At 39.6% G+C, this 20366-nt stretch overlaps 1 protein-coding gene across 3 annotated transcripts in view; it reads left to right on the forward strand.

Annotated features, from left to right (window-relative positions):
- Positions 1–8932, forward strand: part of TAFA4 (TAFA chemokine like family member 4) — a 79526-nt gene extending 70594 nt beyond the window's left edge. For 2 of the 3 annotated variants that reach the window (XM_065687148.1, XM_065687149.1), the window contains 2 exons: positions 2381–2505; positions 6869–8932. In XM_065687148.1, the coding sequence (XP_065543220.1) occupies positions 2381–2505; positions 6869–6880 (137 nt within the window). In that variant the 3' untranslated portion in view covers positions 6881–8932. Of the gene's footprint in view, positions 1–2380; positions 2533–6868 lie in introns of those variants that run through there. The other variant, XM_065687147.1, reaches the window with a different exon arrangement.
- The last annotated feature ends 11434 nt before the right edge of the window (positions 8933–20366 follow it).

Consider the following 20366-nt stretch of genomic DNA (forward strand, 5'->3'; position numbering starts at 1 on the left):
TCTAACTGTCAAAAAAATTGCAGTGGGAGAAGTTTCTTTCTTCACCTTTTCCAGATTGGGCGTAGCCAAACACAATTGGGTGCACAACCAGTGAATTGCATGAGGCAAGATGAGATGATGTATTGACACCTTACTCTCTATGAACCTACTCTTTCCATGGTGTCACGTTATCTAGTGAGTGCTGTCAGCAGAAGATTTATTTCTCGAAGGGTTTCTGGCTGCTTTCCAGCAAATCAGCTGGCTAATGTCAAACTAAAGCAGTCTCCCTTCGTGTGGGTGGTTGTGTATGAGAGTGACATAGCTGCTCTCATTTCTTAGAAAAGTCATCAGTTTAAACCTCTCTGAGAGTGCCTCTATCTGAAAAAAGAAGGAAACTCTTATATCCTCCAGGGAGTTGCACAGGGACAATGACAGTTAAAGAACTCTAGCTCTGAAGATGAGCCTAATGGCTTTGATGGAGAATTTTAATGGACTAGTCTCAGGAGTATGTTCTACACAAATAACTACAGCCCATTAGGACATACAGATCAGCAGATTGGACATTATAACCACAAAGAAATTGGACATGAAACAGATGTAAGAATTAGTGGGTTCTAGGTCCTTGTGGGAGACAGGGAAGCAAGAGGTAGTTTTCAAGGTCTGAAGCTGAACATTTATTTTTAAGGTAGCACTAAATACATGAAAGCGTGCTCACATGTCAGAGTGCAGGTGAAGCCTCAGCATGTCACCACATTCACACTCACAACAGCACTGTGCAGAGCTGTGTAATGCAGTAGCTGGGCCTCCTGTAATGCAGTAGCTGGGCCTCCCAGGAGCACTTGCTGGCTTTGAAGCAGAGCTCTGAAGATACAGGTAGCTTGCTGCTAGGCTCTTCTGCTTGCTGACGGACCTCTGCACATGCCCTTGGTCTTCTTGAATCTGTCCTTCTAGGCTTGCTCTTGTTTGCCTGAAATAAATGTGCTATAGAAATGGAAAAAAAATATAGAAAGTAGCAGAAATAAAATGGGTGACTAGCCCATAGATCTGGAGTGGAAATGATCCCTCACCTCCTAGGAAGCGCAGTCAAGTTTCACTCGTTTTGCCAACGGTCAATCAGCATCAAGGATCTAAGAACCAAATGGTCGGTGAAAGGAGTTATAAATTTATTTTATACATTTATGAGATTGAAAGAACAGTTTAGACAAGCCAAACTGGCGTTCCAGAAGTATATTTTTCATAGTGCTTTTCACATAGGCTTAGGGTGAAAGTGTAAAACAAAAGTAATTGAATGAACATTTCAGCAATATCTTGATGTCAGCTTGCCTGCTTGTCACCCTAATTGAAAGGTTGCAGAAGTATGAATCTACCTTGAAATTAAAAGGAAAATAAGTGCTTTATAAGCAGTAGACTAAATTATTTTTGTTCATCTCTTTTGGATGTGGTAGCTTTTAAAGCATGTAATTCAATATTTTGTGTGCATAGTAGCACAATGCACACGAACTAAATCAAGATTTTAAGCCATATTTTATTTTGAAATCCAATTTAGATTATGATAGATTGTGAACTGATATATTTCATAGTAATTTTCTGTGATTTGAGGAATCTCATGAGCAATGCAAAGCAGAAATTCATGCAGATGTTTGCAGCTGTTTGTGGGAAAGTATATCTGTTGTTAACAGCAGTGTTATGAAGTCATGACTACATTTGTAGAAATAACAACCAAAGTGTTATTAACAGAAACTGGCTTAAGGATTTGAAAATTAATACATTTGCACAGTTAAGGTGTATTATGGTAGTGTTCCAAACGAAACTGCAAAACTGGCAGTGTAATTGCAAGTAGATTTTTAGTTAATAATCTAGTGCTTTCCAGTGGTTTCCATATTCTTATCTTCACTATTTACTGACAGGCTTCACATGCTCACATCTCTGTGCAATTCTATTTTCTCACCCAGTGAAGGAAGAAACTAGCATTTTTTCATCCAGTCTTGCATATGCATATCCAGGTTAAACAAGAAGCTTTAGTTTCACTCTGCCTTATAGCAGGTACTTGACTGAAGCATATAAATGAAGGAGGCAGGTCATCTTTGTAGTCAGTTGAGTCAGTTGAGATGGCAACTGATTCCAGAGATCAGTTCAAATGCTGGAGTCAGTCTCTGGTGGTGCTTGCCTGTCTTCACCATTGGCATATAGAATTTACCCTTCTGTGTGCTTGCGTGTACCCCCTTTTTAGCTCAACTGCAGTCAGTGTGATTAACTATTAAAACAGTAACTGGTGGTTCTGCCTTTTGAAATCAAACAATTGAACACTGCATAGATAGCCTCCTTACTGAAACTAACAGTAATTAAAAACAGATTATGTTCTGAAACAGGTTCTGTTTCTCTTTCATATTTCTTTTTCTAGCTTCCATTGTCCTGCAGAAGTGGTGGTGTCATATGAACCCCTGTTTGGATGGAGAGGACTGTAAAGTACTACCAGACTATTCAGGCTGGTCTTGCAGCAGTGGAAATAAAGTCAAAACCACAAAGGCAAGTACAGAGATCACCTATATTTAAAGGTGGCAGTCTGCTGAGAGCGCTTATTGCATCACAACTGTGGGTGTGAGCACCAGCACTAGGCTCCTCAATGGTTCTCAGAGAGGGAAATGTTGCATCAGAACTTCCACTTTGCTGTCAGCCTAGTGAAGTTACTGGGTGTTGGAGACAAACTGAATCAAGCCCTAATTCAGTCTTTAGTGAGCAAAGAAGCTATTACATTGTGACTAGGGCTAGAGGGATAATTGTGTTCTGGGATCAACTCTTTAATTTGCAGGCAGTGTATATGCATCCAAGGTCTTTATCAGCATTGTCTGAAGTTAGAATCCTGTGCTACTGGAAAGCCCTTTTGCCTTTTGAAAGCAGCAGCCTGTCTTGGGAGTTACTGAGAATTTGCGCCGAACATCAGTGGGAACTATGGGATTTAGCACCTCTGGAAATCAGTCTGGTTTAGATCATTTCTAGTTACAGGCCACCCTGTAGATGGCCTATTTCTTCAAAAAAACCCTTTGCTATGCCAGTCTATTTCTTAATTAGTGAAGAGCAAAGAGAAAATATCATGTCCTCTGTCTGCTTAAAAATCTAAAGTGAGCTCAGTGCACTGAAGTTCAACAAGTCATAGCAAACTGCATATTGAAATATATCATAAAACAGAAGTCTTTATCAGGCAATAACAAGGAAAGACCATTAGCTTTTCCCTTTACAGCCTCTTCTTGTTAGAAATGAGTGGTGTTGATTAGGTTACAGTCTGAGTTAATAAGTGAATGCAGACACCAAATGTTGTTTAATAAAAGTTGTTCTAAGGAATGAAAATTGCTTATTTTTGGAAGAAACAGAGAAAATCGGATGGTTTTGGCAGCTGGGGTGTATATGGGTAGTCTAAAGACCTTTTACAGACATTGCACAGTGGCAGGCTTGCTGAAAAAAGCTGACCAAACCAACCGCTCTGAAAACTGTATTCCTGTTTCTAAGATTGGAGGAGTTATTGTAAATCAGTGTTATCTATCAAATGCCGAAGATGTAATCTATAGTGTGCCTAGGTACTGCTGTTCTCCTGTGATGGATACTCCACCTGAAAGTTGACCTGAACACTCTAGAATCAGTGTAGTTAACTGGCATGTTGCAAGATCTAGATTACCCTCAGCCTTTACATTCTTTTCATGGGCAATGACTTCGAACTATTCACATAGAGGTAAGATGTAGTGTTGTAGCATCACACTGAAAGGTAAGACTGGTGAATCAGGAATTCTAGATGTCTAGATGTTGAATAAGACAACTTCATCTCTGGACATACCAGAAGAGAGCTGGACCTTATTGGAAAAGAGTAAGTGAGGGTTAAATATCCTTGATGCCTTCAATAGATACTAGAGGGATGAAGAATAAATTTTATGTTGGCATTGGTGGCTGAAGGCTTGAGAAGAGTTGCCTTTTAGTTCATTGAAGTCAACTGCCCACACAAGTCATACAGCCCTGTGTTCATGACTCTTTCTCTTAAACACTGAAAAGAGGCATCCTGAGTCAGTGTGAGTTTACTAATAGAAGGGCAAATTTGGCATGGATCATTTATTTTATTATCCATGACAAATATTGCAACCAGCGAACTACTGGATATGTTAATGCATTCTGATGAGTTTAGGGATGTCTTATAAAGCTAGAGTGGGACAAATCATCCTGCCTGCAATTAGCTCTGTGCAAATTCATCAACTCCAGTGAGTGTGTGTGGGTCTAACAGAGGGCAAAGTATAGCAATATGAGTGCAAATGTTGTTTCATTCAACTCTTCCTCTCCTTTGCTGCGATGCAGATTAATGTATTTTACATTAATTTTTATTACTATAGGAGATTTCTTTCAGGGGCATTTAATTGAAAAGATAAGGAAACATCTGGCACTTGTGCTTAGATGCGCATCATGCTACTGTATTACTGGCATGAAAACTGTTCATTTTCCTTGCATGGTTTTGTTTTTCTTTTAATGCCCCGTGTTTTAGATTTTTCATTAGGACCTGTTAGAGGTAGGACTGGTTTTTTTTTTTGAATATGGTTAGTAACAGTGTAAGGGAGATCCTGATTCTCATGGGTGTCTTGGAGTAATGTAATAGTATAAATATAGATATGACTAACAAAGTTAGTGGTTGAATATTACATTGAAATGACACAAGAGGTTCATAACCTTTAATTAGTAATTGGCCATGTTAGGAAAGGGAACAGGCAGACTTCCTTAAAGGGCAGATCCCTTAAAAAGGTGTCTCAGTCCCTCCCTTTTTAATTATTCTTTACTAGAAATTCTTCCATTGTCTGCTGTATGTGTTTTATGTGCATATACTTCAGGGAAATAATTACCTTCATGCTTTTAAATATGGTAGTTTTGACCCCTAATAGCTTTGTCCATGCATTTACGTAGGTTGATAGTAAGCAAACCATGAAAAGTTACTTTTAGGAGGCTGAGATTTAACATAGCTGTATCTTCAGTAGTAGTGACATTTCTAAAGGCTGAGGACTTGTCATACTATCAGTGAGTTTACTCCTATAATTAGCTTCTAGTAGTGAACCTCTTGAGAATCTATCTGAAGTAATGAAGTTTGTCTTCTTTATTGGTCCAAGTGAGAAAGGACATGATCTGTCCAAGGTTTTATGGGTGGGATTTATTGTGCCCAGCTGCAGGCATTTTCCATCCAAGCTAAGTTATTTAGGATGCTCTAAAGTCACATGAGGAGAAAAGGGTGATTTCTCAGCATGACTGCCCATCCACAGGAGTGTTCCCATGAGTAGTTCTTTCTCTCTCCTGTACTTTAAGGAAGCCCGGGGTAACAATCTTACATGTAGATAGCTACTTGCTAGACAGCTGTCTAGCAGACAGCTACAGAATCTGTCCTGGCACCCATATTTCTTCTGTAGGTATTTTTTCTGTCTTATGGGTGGTTTTCTCTGTCTACTAAGATATAGTTGTTGCACAAATATAATGAGTAATGGTAACTTCAGATTCTGAACAGATGCTTGTGGTACAGGCAATACTGAACTGGAAGGAAAATAGAAAATAGAATGCAAAGAAAATTTCCATTTAAAAATGAACCAAAGATGATTCCAAACTCAGCTCAATCAACAAAATATGTACTAAGTGCGTGCGTTATTAAAACTTTACACATAGGACTGTATGAACTGTCGGAACAGTAGTCCAAACTGTACAGCAGCCTGTGTATCTCAGTGCTGGGATATTTCAATCAGAAAAACACAGTAAACCCCTTGTGGACGATTATAGAAAACATTTCGTACATGAAATTCTTCCAGTTTAATAGTTGGCTTATGTCTAAAACATGAGTTGAGATCCATTCCATGTTATCCTTTTTTCTGTTACGTACCGAAGATAATCTCATTACTATTTAAATTTCTAATGCATTTTAAAGCTTTCTAAGACCCTGGGATCAGTGCTGGTTGGGACGGTTACTTCCACAGGTTAATTATGCACTGAAAGAGGAAATGCTATTTAGTCAATTTGAAGTCCTCTTTCTTTTCATTTTGTGAAAATATTGGAGTAACGTGAAGTATCTGAAGCACAGGAGACTCATGATGCTCCTCAGTATTTAGATGAATAGTTAGCTGAGTGAGTCAGTTAAAATATAAAAAGCTGAAGAGCTTGTATCTTACATCAGTTACCTCAGAGAGGGTGATAAAAACATCTGTGCCGAGTGTCTGTTTAATTTTGTAACACATCTAGACACTACAGAGCAGACCTGACAAAGCTTTCCTCCTTGCAGGCTGCCTGTTATCAGCCATGTCTAGGACGGGAAATCTGACATGACCACTCCTCACCATGTAGCCAAACCCCCTGGGTTCATGCAGTGTGTATATATTAGGGCTTGAACATACATCCCTGAAGCACCTGACTGAGTGTGCATAAGGGGAAGACACTGCAGGGTCCCACGGGAGAAGTCTATCTGGGACTAGCTTCTTCTGCAAGAACAATTCTTGCCCCGCATACCCTGTTCTGTCTGATCCCTAGGTCCCCTCTGTAAGATGGACCACCGTGAATGGGTAACAGTTTGCATAAGTGGTCTTTTGGGATGTAAGTGGTACACACTGGTGCTGAAAATTGTGATAAACAAAATAAAGTGGAGATTGCCATGGCAAATTGGTGGCAAATTTAATAGCGAACAGCTATTTCTTTTTCTGCAAATCTCCCTTATACTATTGAATAGCATCTACATGTATCTTCTGTTTCTCTGCAAGGTATATACATACGGCTGGGGCAAGTTAATTCACGATGCATTTGTGTGTACAGTTCCTTTGCAGCAACAAAGCATGTGTTATCATCCTTTGTTTGGTCCATTCTGTGTAGGTAACTTTTTCCTCTTCTTTTATAGGTAACACGGTAGCGAAGAATAAACCTGTGGGTCACTACCAGAACAATGGCATGTGCAACTGCTGCTTGGCTGTTACACAGAGACCTTTTTTGTCATGATGCTGTTGACTTAATTCTTTGAACTTGCAAAATTAGTCAGCAAGAAGGACAATATTTCTCCTTTCAGCAGCGGCTAAAGTTCCTGAACTGGATTTTGCTACACAGAATGGTACATTTTGATTTCACAAGGGAAAAACAAAGAGATCTGGTTCTACAAGAAATGCACCTTGGATTCCCAAGGATCTGACACGTGACAGAAATTCGTGGAAGCACACACCTGAACTTTTGTGGTGCCTCAAGGATAAGACTTTCTTAAAGACACTAAGATATGTAAACTTGTTTTAAATGGGTTTAGATCATGAATGTAACCTAGGGGGTCATATAAAAAAAAAAAATGCTTATGTTAGAACTGATGCAGATGATCTTAAAGGTCTTTTCCAACCCAAATGATTCTACGGATTATCTGAGGTACTTCTCACATACAGTATAAAATAAAAATACAAAGCTGATCTCAGTGCTAAGTGAGTTGACAGGACAGTGCTAGTAAATTATGTCTTGGTGTATTTTCAACTGTGATTTAGTAGCTATCAAGGTTGTATGAAGGTGAAAATATGGAACTTATAAATCAGTAGCAATTACTGTAGGGCATACTTTGGTTGTATTTGTGCAATTAGATTTATTTCTTTAGATGATTCTAGGTAGTTTGGCTTTTACTTTCATATGTGATGGCAGGAAAGCACAAGGAAGAGACAAAATTTGAAAGTAGATATAGTTTTTTCTTGTCCTAAAATAAATCCATTCTCTAGGGGAATAGAAAAGTATACATATTCCTTGCCTCTTTGAATCTAGATATCAAAAAGAATTTAGCCATTAGCTAGAAACATTCATTCAGATGCCTCAAAACAAAAAAAGAGAACATGCTTGCACTGCATAAGGAGGCTTTCTGGAAAGAGAGTAATTTGTTTGGATTTTCATAGCTGTGGTCATATTATAATAGGTAACGTTCTTAAAATTCATAAGTAAAATTCTAGAGAAAAGTGAATCTTCAGTTTCAATTAGTTCTTGTTTAGAATGATTATAATAATTAAATGTCCAGTTCCTTAACAGACTGAATTCCCAAGTGGTTACGTTTTCTGACACATAATTGTTTCATATTATTGTAGATGCATTTCATACTGTTTTTCTTATTTGCCTGTTACAGTTTTTTGTCATTAGTCTTCAGAAATAGAACAGTAAGAGATGGAGCCAGACTATAGCCAGTCTGTTCCTCATTACATCATTTTGTGACTTAAGATGCATCGAATCAGACTAAAATGCAGCGATGCAAATGGGTGTCATGCAGATGAAATGCTGCTGACCCAGCTACTGAATTCATTGTTGTGCTTTGTAAATATTAGGCTAACAATGTACATCTAATTTTTATATAGACAGAAAAGCAAGAAAAGAAGTGTGTTGTACTAATTTAGGTCATTGTTCATAAGCTTTCTAGTTTATGGGAAAGATACCATCAGCAGTATGAAGCTGTTCAGAGTAATAATTATCACCTTTTGGTTTGCTGGAGTAAGCGGGAGTATTTAGTCAGGTAATTCCATTGAAGTCAGTGGTGGGAAGATCTGGCCCCATCTTTTTTAGTTTGATTTCTCTGCTTTAATTCACTTTCAATTATGTATTTGATGACAGCTGGGATCGTAGTGGTCATTGTACTCAGTGATAAGCAAATTAGAGATTTTCTGCTTTATGTTTGGACAGCTGAACAGTGAGACTCTGCTTGCCCTAATGAGTGCTTCATTCCTACAATTTTTCCATTGTTTTGATTTTTTGATAAAATTTTGAAATTACCTTTGCTATTTCTACCATTTCTGTGCGTATGTATTCAACAGTGTCATCAGAGAAGATCATTTTAATTTACTATTTGTACAATGTTGACCCATAACTGTTATTTATTTAGTTTGGTATGTGCTGTAGAAAGGCACAGTAAAAACAATTGCTGAAATATTCTAAGTGGATAAATGACTTTTAGAGAAAAGCTATTATTTTCCTCTTTTTTTGAAGATAAATACAAAGAAAGTAAGTTACTTGTCAGTGGTTATACACTGGATTTGTGGCAGAATTGAGAACAGAATTAAAGCTTCTTATGTCTAATTAAGTCTCTCCTATTGAAGGCATGTAACATGCTTCCCCAAAAGAGGTACAGTGTATCATGCCTTGCAATAGCCACCTGGAACATGCTTTTGCTGCCACTGAGAAAGGTGGAAATCGCACAATAAGTTTGATAGCCTGGGATTATGAAATACAGCCCATATGAATGACTTGCCTTCCTAGATCCTCAGCCCATGACAGAGATTTTATATTCCTAAAGCAGCTTTGTTCCAGAGGATCTTGGGTTGATTTACAGCTTTTTCTGACTCATTGCACAAATGCTGTGATATATGCCTGTCTCTTTTTGGAGGATTGCTGCTTCTTCTAATGCTGCTGTCTGGCATCTGACACCAGCATTGCCCTTCTACTGAACGATAGCAAAATTAAAGTCCTTGCCAGCAGCTCTGTTAGCAGAAGAGATCAGCATCCCAGATTCTTGGTGTGTTCTCTATGTAAATGACTTGGTTTATGTTTATCTACTTGTTCTGGAAGAGTGGTTTTTCTAAACAGCATACTTTAAATCTCTTGGAAACCTCACTTTGCATCCCACTGTTAAGGTTCTATGGGACTAGACCCTGTGGGTCATCATGCCCAGGCTGTTGTTTGGGCAGGCACTGTCTCCTGGTATGGTTCAGAAAGCAATCCTCTTGGTCTAAAAGCAGCAATATTTTGCCATGTTTTCTAACAAGGATTATTGCAGACGCTTCTCTGATGACATATTATTGCATCATTAATCAGACAAACTAACTAATGCCCTGGTTATATCTTACTTCTTAATTGTGTCCTTTTCTTCCCTCATTAGGGTAACCCTGGTGTATTTTCCTTCACCCAGGTGACATTTCAGTAGACATAAAATAACCATCGCCTCTTCGTCTCCTTTTTCACCCTGCCTGTATTTGTAGTCCTCTTTGCATCCCTTGCGATTTAGGTGGATCTTTTTTTGACCAAGGGTTGCCAGAATTATGCACTTTATTTGACATCTGCCATTGCCAGTTTTCTAGAGTGTCATTAGCACTTCCCCATCTCTGCTGTGAATACTTCACTTTCCACAGCCTAAGTTGCTTTTGCATTTTTCATAGCCACATCACTCTAGCAATTCACAGTCAGCAAGTGTTTGACTAATATTCTAGGCTTGCTTTTTTAAAGCTTGTGTCTCCTTGCCTATGTTCTTACTGATTCTACCTCCAGAGTGGCCCTGAAGTTTGTGCTGCTGAATGTCACTCACTGCTGCTTTCCCAGGCTGAGGTCATGAGGGACTGCCTGTCCCCTGTGCTGAGGTTTATTGTGTGTCTCTTTGCAATGTTATGGTTGAACACTACCAAGCCTGACTGGTGAGGAAGCTCTATCCCATCTCATTTTGAACAGAAAATGCCATTGTTCACTCTGTAGCAGTTTTCTTACCACCATCTATATATTCTCCAATTAAATTGGGAAATATCTGCAGTACCAAAATAAATGCTTTGATATATAGATTAAACTACATACATGGAATTTTCTTTATCTTGAAAATAAATTATCTTAATAGAAATCCCTGCAAGGTTTCTCTTCTGTTCTACAACTCTGTTAAATCCATGATAGATTTTACTCCATTTGCCATTTACCCCTAAGTCTGCTATCTTCAAGAATTTGTGTTAGGATTTGTACCTAAAGAGAGTGAATAAAATTTTTACATTTGCTGTAAATTTTCTCAAGGGTTAGTTCATAATAAACCTACAACAGTAAAAAATGTCTTTGAAGACTAACAATTTGCTTACAGACTTGAACAGACCCTGGGGTAAGAGAACAGTTAAGGTTTCTGTTTTAACAATAGAGGGTTCTGTATCTAATGAAATATAGATGATACTATAACAAAGTTTCAACTATTTAGGATAAATACCTCTAAACTGTAGTAATGTCATTTAAAGGGCTGCTTTTTGCAGCGTGGTGTCCCCAGGCACTTCATTGTGGTAATAATTCTGGGCAGACACAGAATGGATCTGCTCACCTTGGAATATGCTGGTTATATTGAGGTCATGAGGATGTTTTTGAAGGTCACAGCTGGAGGGATTCTCATTGAATGGAAATGAGACTTCTACATATGAAAACATGGAATATGTGTATTTTCCACTTCAGTTACCTTAGTGTTTAGTTGAGCATGTAGATGCCCTTTGCAAAAGCAGGATTATGTAGACAATGGTAAAAGTTGGGGCTTTTTTCCAAATGGTGACTTTGCCTTGTTGAATAAGCTTCGTATCTCCCATTGATTTAATTTATGTCTTTTGCTGTTAAATAGTTACTTTAAAAAAGTGCTTAGGCAGTGTTTGCAGTTTGTACTTTAAAGTCAAGAACCTTGTATAAGTGTCCCAGTTACCAGATTTTTCTAATTTTGATGAAAATTCACACAGCTAACAGGTTAGAATAACAGCCTGAACCAACCTTCAAGAGTCCTTTTTCATTTTATAAAGCATTGTAGCTTTATTATTGTCATGAGGATAAAGTCACCCACCAGGAATAATTAATTCTGTGTTAGAACACTTCAGGGCCCCTTCTGCCCTGTGTGTGTGACATTCCCATTAATACAAATAGAAATTGCATGCATTCAAAAGAAGAGGAGTTTTGGTAGCATGGATAGAAAGTTTGTTTTTACAATCCTTTACACAAAACGATACTCAATGAAATTTTGCTAGAAAAATCCCTATTACACTGAATGTGGAGTTTCAAGCCTCTGAAATGACACTTGCATTTTGATAGAGCAAGATGGGTCCTTGAAGTGAAAGTGGGCAGACATGAGAGAGGCTGTGTGGAAAGTCAGCTCTGGCTTCACTCTTCGTGCCCTGAACATACAATAGAGAAAGAGGTTTGTGCATGAAGTTTTTGTGCATCTTTCTGGCAATGAAGTTCAGAGACTTACCTCTGCTAGCCAACATAAGATTGTCAATTTAGAATGTACCTATCTAAGGCATGGTCAGATCACAAGTGATTAAGCAGTGCATCTTGACAAGATACTGGTCTTCATCCAAAATGTAGGTACCATACCTACTTGTGGTGTGTGGATAGATGGAGCAAAGTGAGGTACAAACTATGAGGTATGAGGTATGTACAACTTTGAAGGTTGCAGCTGGGGACAGTAGCTTTTAAAGATGCATTAACTCCTGTGTATAGTTGCCTGCCTCAGCTAGAACCTGCATTGTATCTGCCAAGTAGTGGTTATTTAGGGATATTGGATCACCTAGCGCTAGCAGTGACTTCATTTAGGGTATAAAAGGTTTTTGTCTTTGCGAGGGAAACTTTGTGGACCTGACTCTTTCCATTTCGATCTTGGCATTTAGTCACTGAAGACTTCTTGGCAGAGGAGTAGGAAGACGAGTATTTTGTCTTCTTACTGGAGTGGTTTCTCTTAGTGACAATCTATACCGATACGAGTTTGCACAGATTGGTAAGGCCATTTACACAAACATGTATGACTGGTACCACTGAGTCTTCTGAGTAGAGGGAAGGTTTGTTTCAGACATTAAAAGAAAGCCAAAAGGGACAAGGTTCATCCAGCCCCACAGATGATCTCTAACAGGGTGGCAGAAGAATAACGAGGGAACACTAGTAACAGAACTTTGCCCGAAGATACTCTATATTATTATTTGCTCTCGTGAGACCTCACCTGGAGTATTGTGTGCAGTTCTGGTGTCCTCAACATAAAAAGGACATGGAACTGCTGGAACAAGAGGAGGGCCATGAGGATGAACAGGGGACTGGAGCACCTCCCGTACAGAGATAGTCTGAGAAAGTTAGTGGTGTCCAGCCTGGAGAGGAGAAGGCTGCTTGGAAACCTCATAGTAGCCTTCCAGTATCTGAAGGGGGCCTATAAGGATGCTGGGGAGGGACTCTTCATTAAGGAGTGTAGTGGTAGGACAAGGGGTAATGGGCTAAAACTTTAACAGGGGAAGTTTAGACTGGATATAAGGAAGAAGTTATTTACTGTAGGTGTGGTGAGGCACTGGAATGGGCTGCCCAGGGAAGCTGTGAATGCTCCATCCCTGGTGGTGTTCAAGGCCAGGTTGGACAGAGCCTTCGGTGACATGGTTTAGTCTGAGGTGTCCCTGCACATGGCAGGGGGGTTGGAACCCAATGATCTTAAGATCCTTTCCAACCCTAACTATTCTATGATTATTACAAAGGGTTATTCCGTAGACTTTCCAAGGACTGTTGACCTGTGGCTTCTGTAAGCCTGAGACATAAGAGAGCGGCAATAAATGGAAAAATCATTGTCATGCACCTTAAAGGACATCTACAATGCCTTCATCAGGCACCATGAGGAAGAGATGAGGACCACTGCAGCAGTGGAAAAGTAGCCTAGAAGACAACAAAAAAATACATACAGAATCTGTCTGCTGTATAATGATAAGCAGACCCACCCCAGCTTATGCACTGAATGATTTTCAAGTTTACAGAAACCCAGTATTTTTTTTCTTCACCAAATTTTTTGACATATATACCCATTGCTTAAAATTCACTGGAACAAGTGATTTTCCAGCAAAACTGTCAGCTGTTTGCTTACCCTTTAAATTAAGTGGTCCACAAAGTCATCTACTGCAGTGGTAAAATCAATGTAAAATGCATTACTCTAAGTCCCAGCAAAATAAAATAGGTGCTTTTTAAAAGAGAGCTGGTATTTGCAGGACTAAACTTTGCTGTCACTCGGATTCATATGAAACTCCTGGAGCTGATGGGTTCACACAAGTCCAGATGAATGCACAATGATGTTCTGTAGTCTGTCTTTTGAAGATGTGCCCGCAACCAGCAGGCGGCATCAGCAAATCTGCAAGGAATATTGCAGGGAGACTAGAGGAATGGTACTGCTAGTTTTAGTAACTTTTACACAGTCTTTGGAAAGTAATGGAAAAACTACATTCTGTTTTAGCCCATGGCTTTCACAGCCAATGGAACTACCCTACCCCTATAGAGAGCATAAACGTCCAAGATCAGTGAGCTGATGGCTTGTTGGCTGTGGTTAAAGCACATTTATTTGACAGAGACAGTGCAAATTGTAATGTGACTGTGCTGAGTGTCTAAATACATGTTTTGGGTCCTGTAAAGAAGAGGCCATGGGCATACTTTGCACCCTTGGCAGCCCAGATTAATCAGAGGTTGTGTGAAAGTATTGAGCTTTCTCTCTCCACATGGTACTCTGTCCCTTGACGTTTTCTCTGTATGTGTGCTTATGAATTCAGTCCTACCTTCAGACAGTAGGAAAATACAAGCAATTGCAAAGGGGATGTGAATTCTTGCAGCAAGGGCTGAAAAGAACATTCTTTGTCACTTAAAGTAAAGCAGACAGGGTAGTATATCCCACAGGACACTAATGAGCCACCTGAAAACACCAAGTGCACACCTGACCTCTTGACACATGAAGCGAAGATGACAGATGTACTGTCAAAATACAAATCTATCAACTTCATCATGTAAATCTACCCACAGATGCTTTACAATAGAGATTTGTGGGGAAACAAACATTTTAACTTACAGAGTAACCTTGTAAACAGGAACTTTTTACAAAAGACTCCAGTTAATAATTTATGAATTGTAACATTGTCATGAGAAAAGGATTCTGAGCATTGATTTTTGGTGCTGAATGACAAGAAAGCCAATCCCCCTGTTTCCATAATAACAATGCACTCCCTGTTCTAGTGTTGGGGTGTATTTATATTCATCATGCATTTGCACAAAATCTGTCTCTTGTCTTTCATATTATTCCTTTTTGTGCTTTCCATCTCTTTCCCAAATGTGTTGAGTTGCTCACTTAAGCACACAGACTTCTATTCTGCAAGTGGGAAGCATCTCTGAGTCACTTCAGGATGCTGATATTTGCTCTTTAATTAGGTTTGTAAAGAGTTTGGTACTTACAGCAGGAATTAATATTTATTTTCTTGTTTATAAGTAATTTATTGTGACCTCTCCAAATGATAGCATTTGCCCTCTGTGAAGACATTTAATTTTCCAAGATGTGACATGCATAATTTTTAATTAGATTGGGGTAATCATGTCAAAAAAAAGAACTATCTTTTATGAAGCACAGGGATGGTTACGTCCTTTTAGCAAAAGCTTTTATTTTTCATGGTTGAAAATTAAGCCAAACAACAGAACAGGTCTGGAGTGCTGGAGCTTCTGTAAAGAGGAAGATTTTGAAGCTGTTTGTGTCTTTCATGACTCTGCTCACAAAGCTGCATTTGTGGTACAATATGTTTATCTACATGAATGTATCAATATTTTAGTTTTCATTTTAGAAAGGTTCTATACAAATATCTGCAAGTATTTTTGCAGAGTAACCCTCAGAATGGTGGGTTGGGGATAGCTCTGATTGTCATTGTTTTATCTTCTCTTCCTTGTGCCCTTGCTCTTTCTCCACTTGCCCACCCACCAGGTTATCTCCCTCACCACAACACGTTGTCTTCTGTGAAGGTCATAAAGACCTTCGTAAAGTTCTTTACGCTGGGTTCCTTCCCTGACAAGCAATGATGAGGAATGATGAGCTGAGAATCACTGCGGGACAAGTGACAGGTTGCTGAGTCAGAAGTCATTTTAGTGCAACTGTTGTGGCCCTCAGGTGAGTTTGGCACATTGGCTGTCCATGGGTCTGCTCAATCATCCTTTCTCAAGCTTTACTCCTCCACTCCATCCACCAAGAACATCACACATTGTCAAGGGAAAAGAAGAGAAGAGCAGAAGTGTTTGAAAGAGAGTTTGACAGCGTTTGAAAGAATGTGTTTGAAAGTGTTGGAAAAGCATATGTAGATATTGATGGGCTTGAACTAGGTGAAAACTGGAAGCTGTAGCTGTTGGTCTTTCCTCTTGGTTCAGGAAAGAGGCTTGGATATGTCAAAACCAGTTGCCTGTCACATCAAAACAAGGCTCTGGCATCGAGCAATGATGTGACAAGTTCAGTCCCTTTTGGACATGGTCCCTTTGGGAAAAGGCCCTGACAGTCACAAACTGGGGAAGCTGGCTTGGCTGTGTGGGAAGGTTGTGCTGTGTTGTCTTGCCATTATTTAATCAATGAAATCTTGGTTTATCCATTCAAGCATCCCATTGGAGTTCTGTAGTTGTGGCATATAAACGGAGTGTGGTTTTCAACACTATCTAAAGCCCCTGTAAACACCTTCGAAGGTATTTTAGTTAGTAGTTCTGACAAAGCTATTTCAGTCTGTCAAATCAAAGCTGACTTTGCTCCCCCTTTAGTGAGAAGTACATCTGTAGACCTATATTTTTAATGGACTAATGGCAGTTTTAGAGTTGCTACAGTCCGCTGAATTGCTGCAGGTCCATTGATGGGTTAGACCCTATGGGCCTATTCAAAGGCCCATTAATGTTCACCATGTGAAGAATATTTCAACAGAGTTATTGTTCCTAGGTCATTGATCTGGTGATCCATAGGTATGTAGAATTATATTCTGTCAGACAAACTCTGAAGCAGGCAGGAATGTTTTCTGTACTCTCCAACTGCATTTTTGTACTTTGGAAAGCCTCAATTCAAGGGTTGCTTTGGAGATTCCAGAGGGTTTTTTTTAATGATAGAATGACATTATTGAGCCTGCCAAAGGTGCCCTCGCTGCTTGATAAGTAGCTGTATAAATGACTATGTAGCCTTTGAAATACTAAATTCTTTCCTTTCTCAACATTTTCTACCACCACACAGTACTTTCAAGGCTATGATTCATTATATACTCAAATCTAGGAAAAATCAATATTTAGTGAATAACAAAGTCAAACATTAATTTTTTTCTTTTTCTCTGTCAAGTCTGTAAGTGTCCTGATCAGCTCTCAGTAGATTTGAGGCAGTGGCCAAACAGGAGACTAGGAGAGAGAGTCAGCTGCTTGAGAGAAATGCTGGATTTTGTTCTGCCGTTAAATCAGAGTTCTGCAATGGAGGTTGTATTTGGAAGCCATTTGTAGACTGTTATGTACAAAGAATGACAAGATGGTTGAATAAATGTAGATAATCTCTTAAATGCAGTGGATACCCTCGTGTGCACATTTATCAACAGAAATTCTTCATGAGTGATGGAGCCTAAAGGTTTTCAACTGATGTCTGAAAGTAATTGCATCGTTCCCTGCTTTACTGCTTATGACAGCAAGGGCTAAGAAGCCCTGTTCCTTTTCTGTTCCCAAGGTCCAAAGGAGAAGCCAGACCGTAGTGTTTGCCTGGTGTGGATTCCTGTAGCCTGCCTGCCTGCAACTCTCAGTCTGCTGTGTAGTAAGTAGGTAACGTAAGATGCTTTGCCAACTTGTCTATCAAATATTGACTGTATGCAGCTACCGTGAGGCATTAGGGGATATGCAATAGAAAACATGGCTGTGCCATAAAAGCAACTTCTATATTCATTCAACTCACAATGTAGATCTAAATTTTCCTTACTTCTGTTCTTGTTTCCCTTCCCTTTCTTATATCCAAGCTGCGTATAAGCACAAAATCAAAAGGCAATGGAGAGTTACTCATTAGAGCCTCCTGCACTGCTGTTACATGGACAGAATTAGATGAGAACTGGTTTTCCTTTCGAAATAGCATATTTTGTTCTGCAGGAACATTTATGGTAACATTATGGAACATTATTATGCAGTGGGGAAAGCTCTTCCTGACAGCATTTGGCCCTTACAGACAGGTGCTGCAGCATGGTTTCACATAAAGGAAAGGCTTAAGGTTGCCAACTGCTCCACAGCTGCAACCAGATGCCATCCTGACACAACAGAGTCATCCTGAGAGCATGTGGGAAGATTCAGTTTACTGGTGCTGCTCTTGTTTATTTCTGACTGTAGAGATCACATCAAGTCACTGTGGAAATCCATAGAAGGACTTCTATTTACAACGCGGGAAAGGCTTTTACATTTTAATGCTGCAGTGCTCAGGGCACAGCATAACTTGTATTGACACTTTTGCAGTCTGCCCTGTTTATAGTCCCTGTTGGGACCGATTTGGATCAGTGGTAAATGCATGCTGAACGCAGGCAGACTGGCATATAATGGTGAGCCCAGCGTCAGGAGGGAGACAGAAGTGGAGGCTTTCCAATGGTGGAGTGATCAGCTGCTGGCTTTAATCAGTCTCCAGCACTGGCTTAGCCAGTTGGATGCTGCAAAGGAACAAGGAGTATCCCATATTTTCCAGTACTTTGTTTATTTGCATGACAGAGAAGTACTGAATGCACAGTGTTGTGTTGTGTTGCCACCAAGTTGCAGTAAGGAAGAGACAGACAATGCCAGATGAGAAGCAGTAAATCTAAATGCTCCTTGTTTCTTTTATCTCCATCACCACTAAGTTTCTAACTTAGCTTGATAGTCAGTGGTAGATTGAATTTGTGTTAACTGAAGGCAAAATATATTTTATTGCATGTTACGAATAACAACCCTTTTAATTTCTTCATTAAATGTCAGATTTGCAGAGGTATTACTTTAAGACATATTACTGAAAATCTGAAATTAATTTCTTTAGCTATATATGACAACATGAACCCTTCTTACTTTTTTTGTTCCTGCAGCCCAAGGAGACTGTCTTCTGCGGCTCTGCAGATGTCTCTGCAAATCTTAATAAATCCTGAAACTTCAGTTAATGTCTTCTGTATATTAGTCACATGCGAATTTAATCACCATTATGAGAGCCTACCATGGGTCATGGTTGCAAAAACCATTTCCCTTGGAAATAATTACCCTCAGCTGCAGTATAATGTGTTAATAGAATTGCTTTAAAGCAGGATAGCAGCCCTATTAACACTTGTCACTGCTCTGTGTATTTTGAGTGTCTCTTTCTCTTCTATTGTGTACCATTAGAATGGAAATGGCTTGGATGCAGTAAATAGTCTGGTACACACACTGGCAGCTGTGAGCAATGAACTGACAAGCGATCCATTTAAAAGGAGATATTTAAACACTCCAAAGGTGGTTGTTTCCTAGATAGACTTGGTCCAGCTCTGCAGCCCTACTGCTGAGAATACTTAGGTGAAGTGGCCTGGTTAACTGCTCTTTTGCTGGCTGCTGCTTGGTGTTTGTAAGGGCTGCTGAACCAGGCTGTGTATCTGTAAGTGCCAACAATGGTCTAAGGTGAGATTATCTTAGTTAAAATTACCTCAAAACCCCAAAATCCCCATAACAGGGGAGTTGGAACTAGATGATTTTTAATGTCCCTTCCAGCTATGGAGCTGCTTCAGCTGGTTGGAGTGGGGGTGCCTGTCCCGCATGTGTCCACCAAATGGCAAAGGTATATACTAGTGAGCTTTGGGTTGAACTCCTTCAGGTGCAGCAAGCAATTGACCCTCTGTGTCCTATATGCTGTGAAAGATGTGAACAAGGAGCAGTACAAGTAATGAAAGCTAAGGACAAGCAAAGAATTGGCAAACCATTTGGCTGGGTGACAGTTATGCTCGGAAACAGCATTAATTTTCCCTGGCATCTGCAATATTCCTTTGCAAAACACTCTTTTCATTACATTAAATTTGAAGCAATTGTAGGAAATACATGAGTATAGTTCAGTATACATTTGCACAGCTTTGATTTTGCAATTAACTTGTTGACGTAAAAGTCATTATCTGATGACATCTGGGAACAACAAAAAAATTATGTTTTCTTGGGCAAAGGAATTCTGCCCGTCTTTGAAACAGCCATTAAGGCAAACACTTATCTTGTTTTGTGCAAACAACCTGATCACTTCTTTGGCAATTTAAATCAGCTGGCATCATCACCGTGCTTCCGACTCCATCCCAGTGCCAAAGGTTGATATGTAATGAATGTTCAAGTCAAAGCTGACCTATTGCAGGCCTCCCAGAGCTCAGAAAAAGCTCACAATATTTCAGCCACAGCAGGTGCATCCTGTAATCCTTTATTAAAAACTCTCGCCTCACACACCCCCAACATGTGGTGGGGTCTTACGCAGATTAAATCTGACATGCTATGAAGTCACTACAACCTTTTCCTTACTCCTAATTAAAGGAAAGAAAGCCAAAAAGAGGATGAGGTACCTCTACAGAGAAATGTGAGGCAGGTGGGCAGAAACAATTGTGTTGCGTTTGGCAGCCACTAGGCCTGAGGTTCACAAGATGGGGAGGGTGCTTGACCTACTGTTCTTCCTCTGTGTGCGCTTAAATTAAATCGTAGGCTTTCTGTGAAAGGTAACTGACGTTGTTTAATTAAAAGCCTCTCGTCTGTTCTACCCGGACTCCTAATTCCAGTTCAATGTGGAGGCACACGGTGCTTTGTCTTCTCAGGGTGTAATTAGACTTAGTAATGCAGCTGTCCTGTTTACAGTGTAAATCCCCCTAATGATAAATGGAATGGACTTATGGAGGAGCCCTGACGGTACTTCAGAC

Source organism: Lathamus discolor, chromosome 7 (assembly GCF_037157495.1).
Source record: "Lathamus discolor isolate bLatDis1 chromosome 7, bLatDis1.hap1, whole genome shotgun sequence".
NCBI classification, from domain to species: domain Eukaryota; kingdom Metazoa; phylum Chordata; class Aves; order Psittaciformes; family Psittacidae; genus Lathamus; species Lathamus discolor.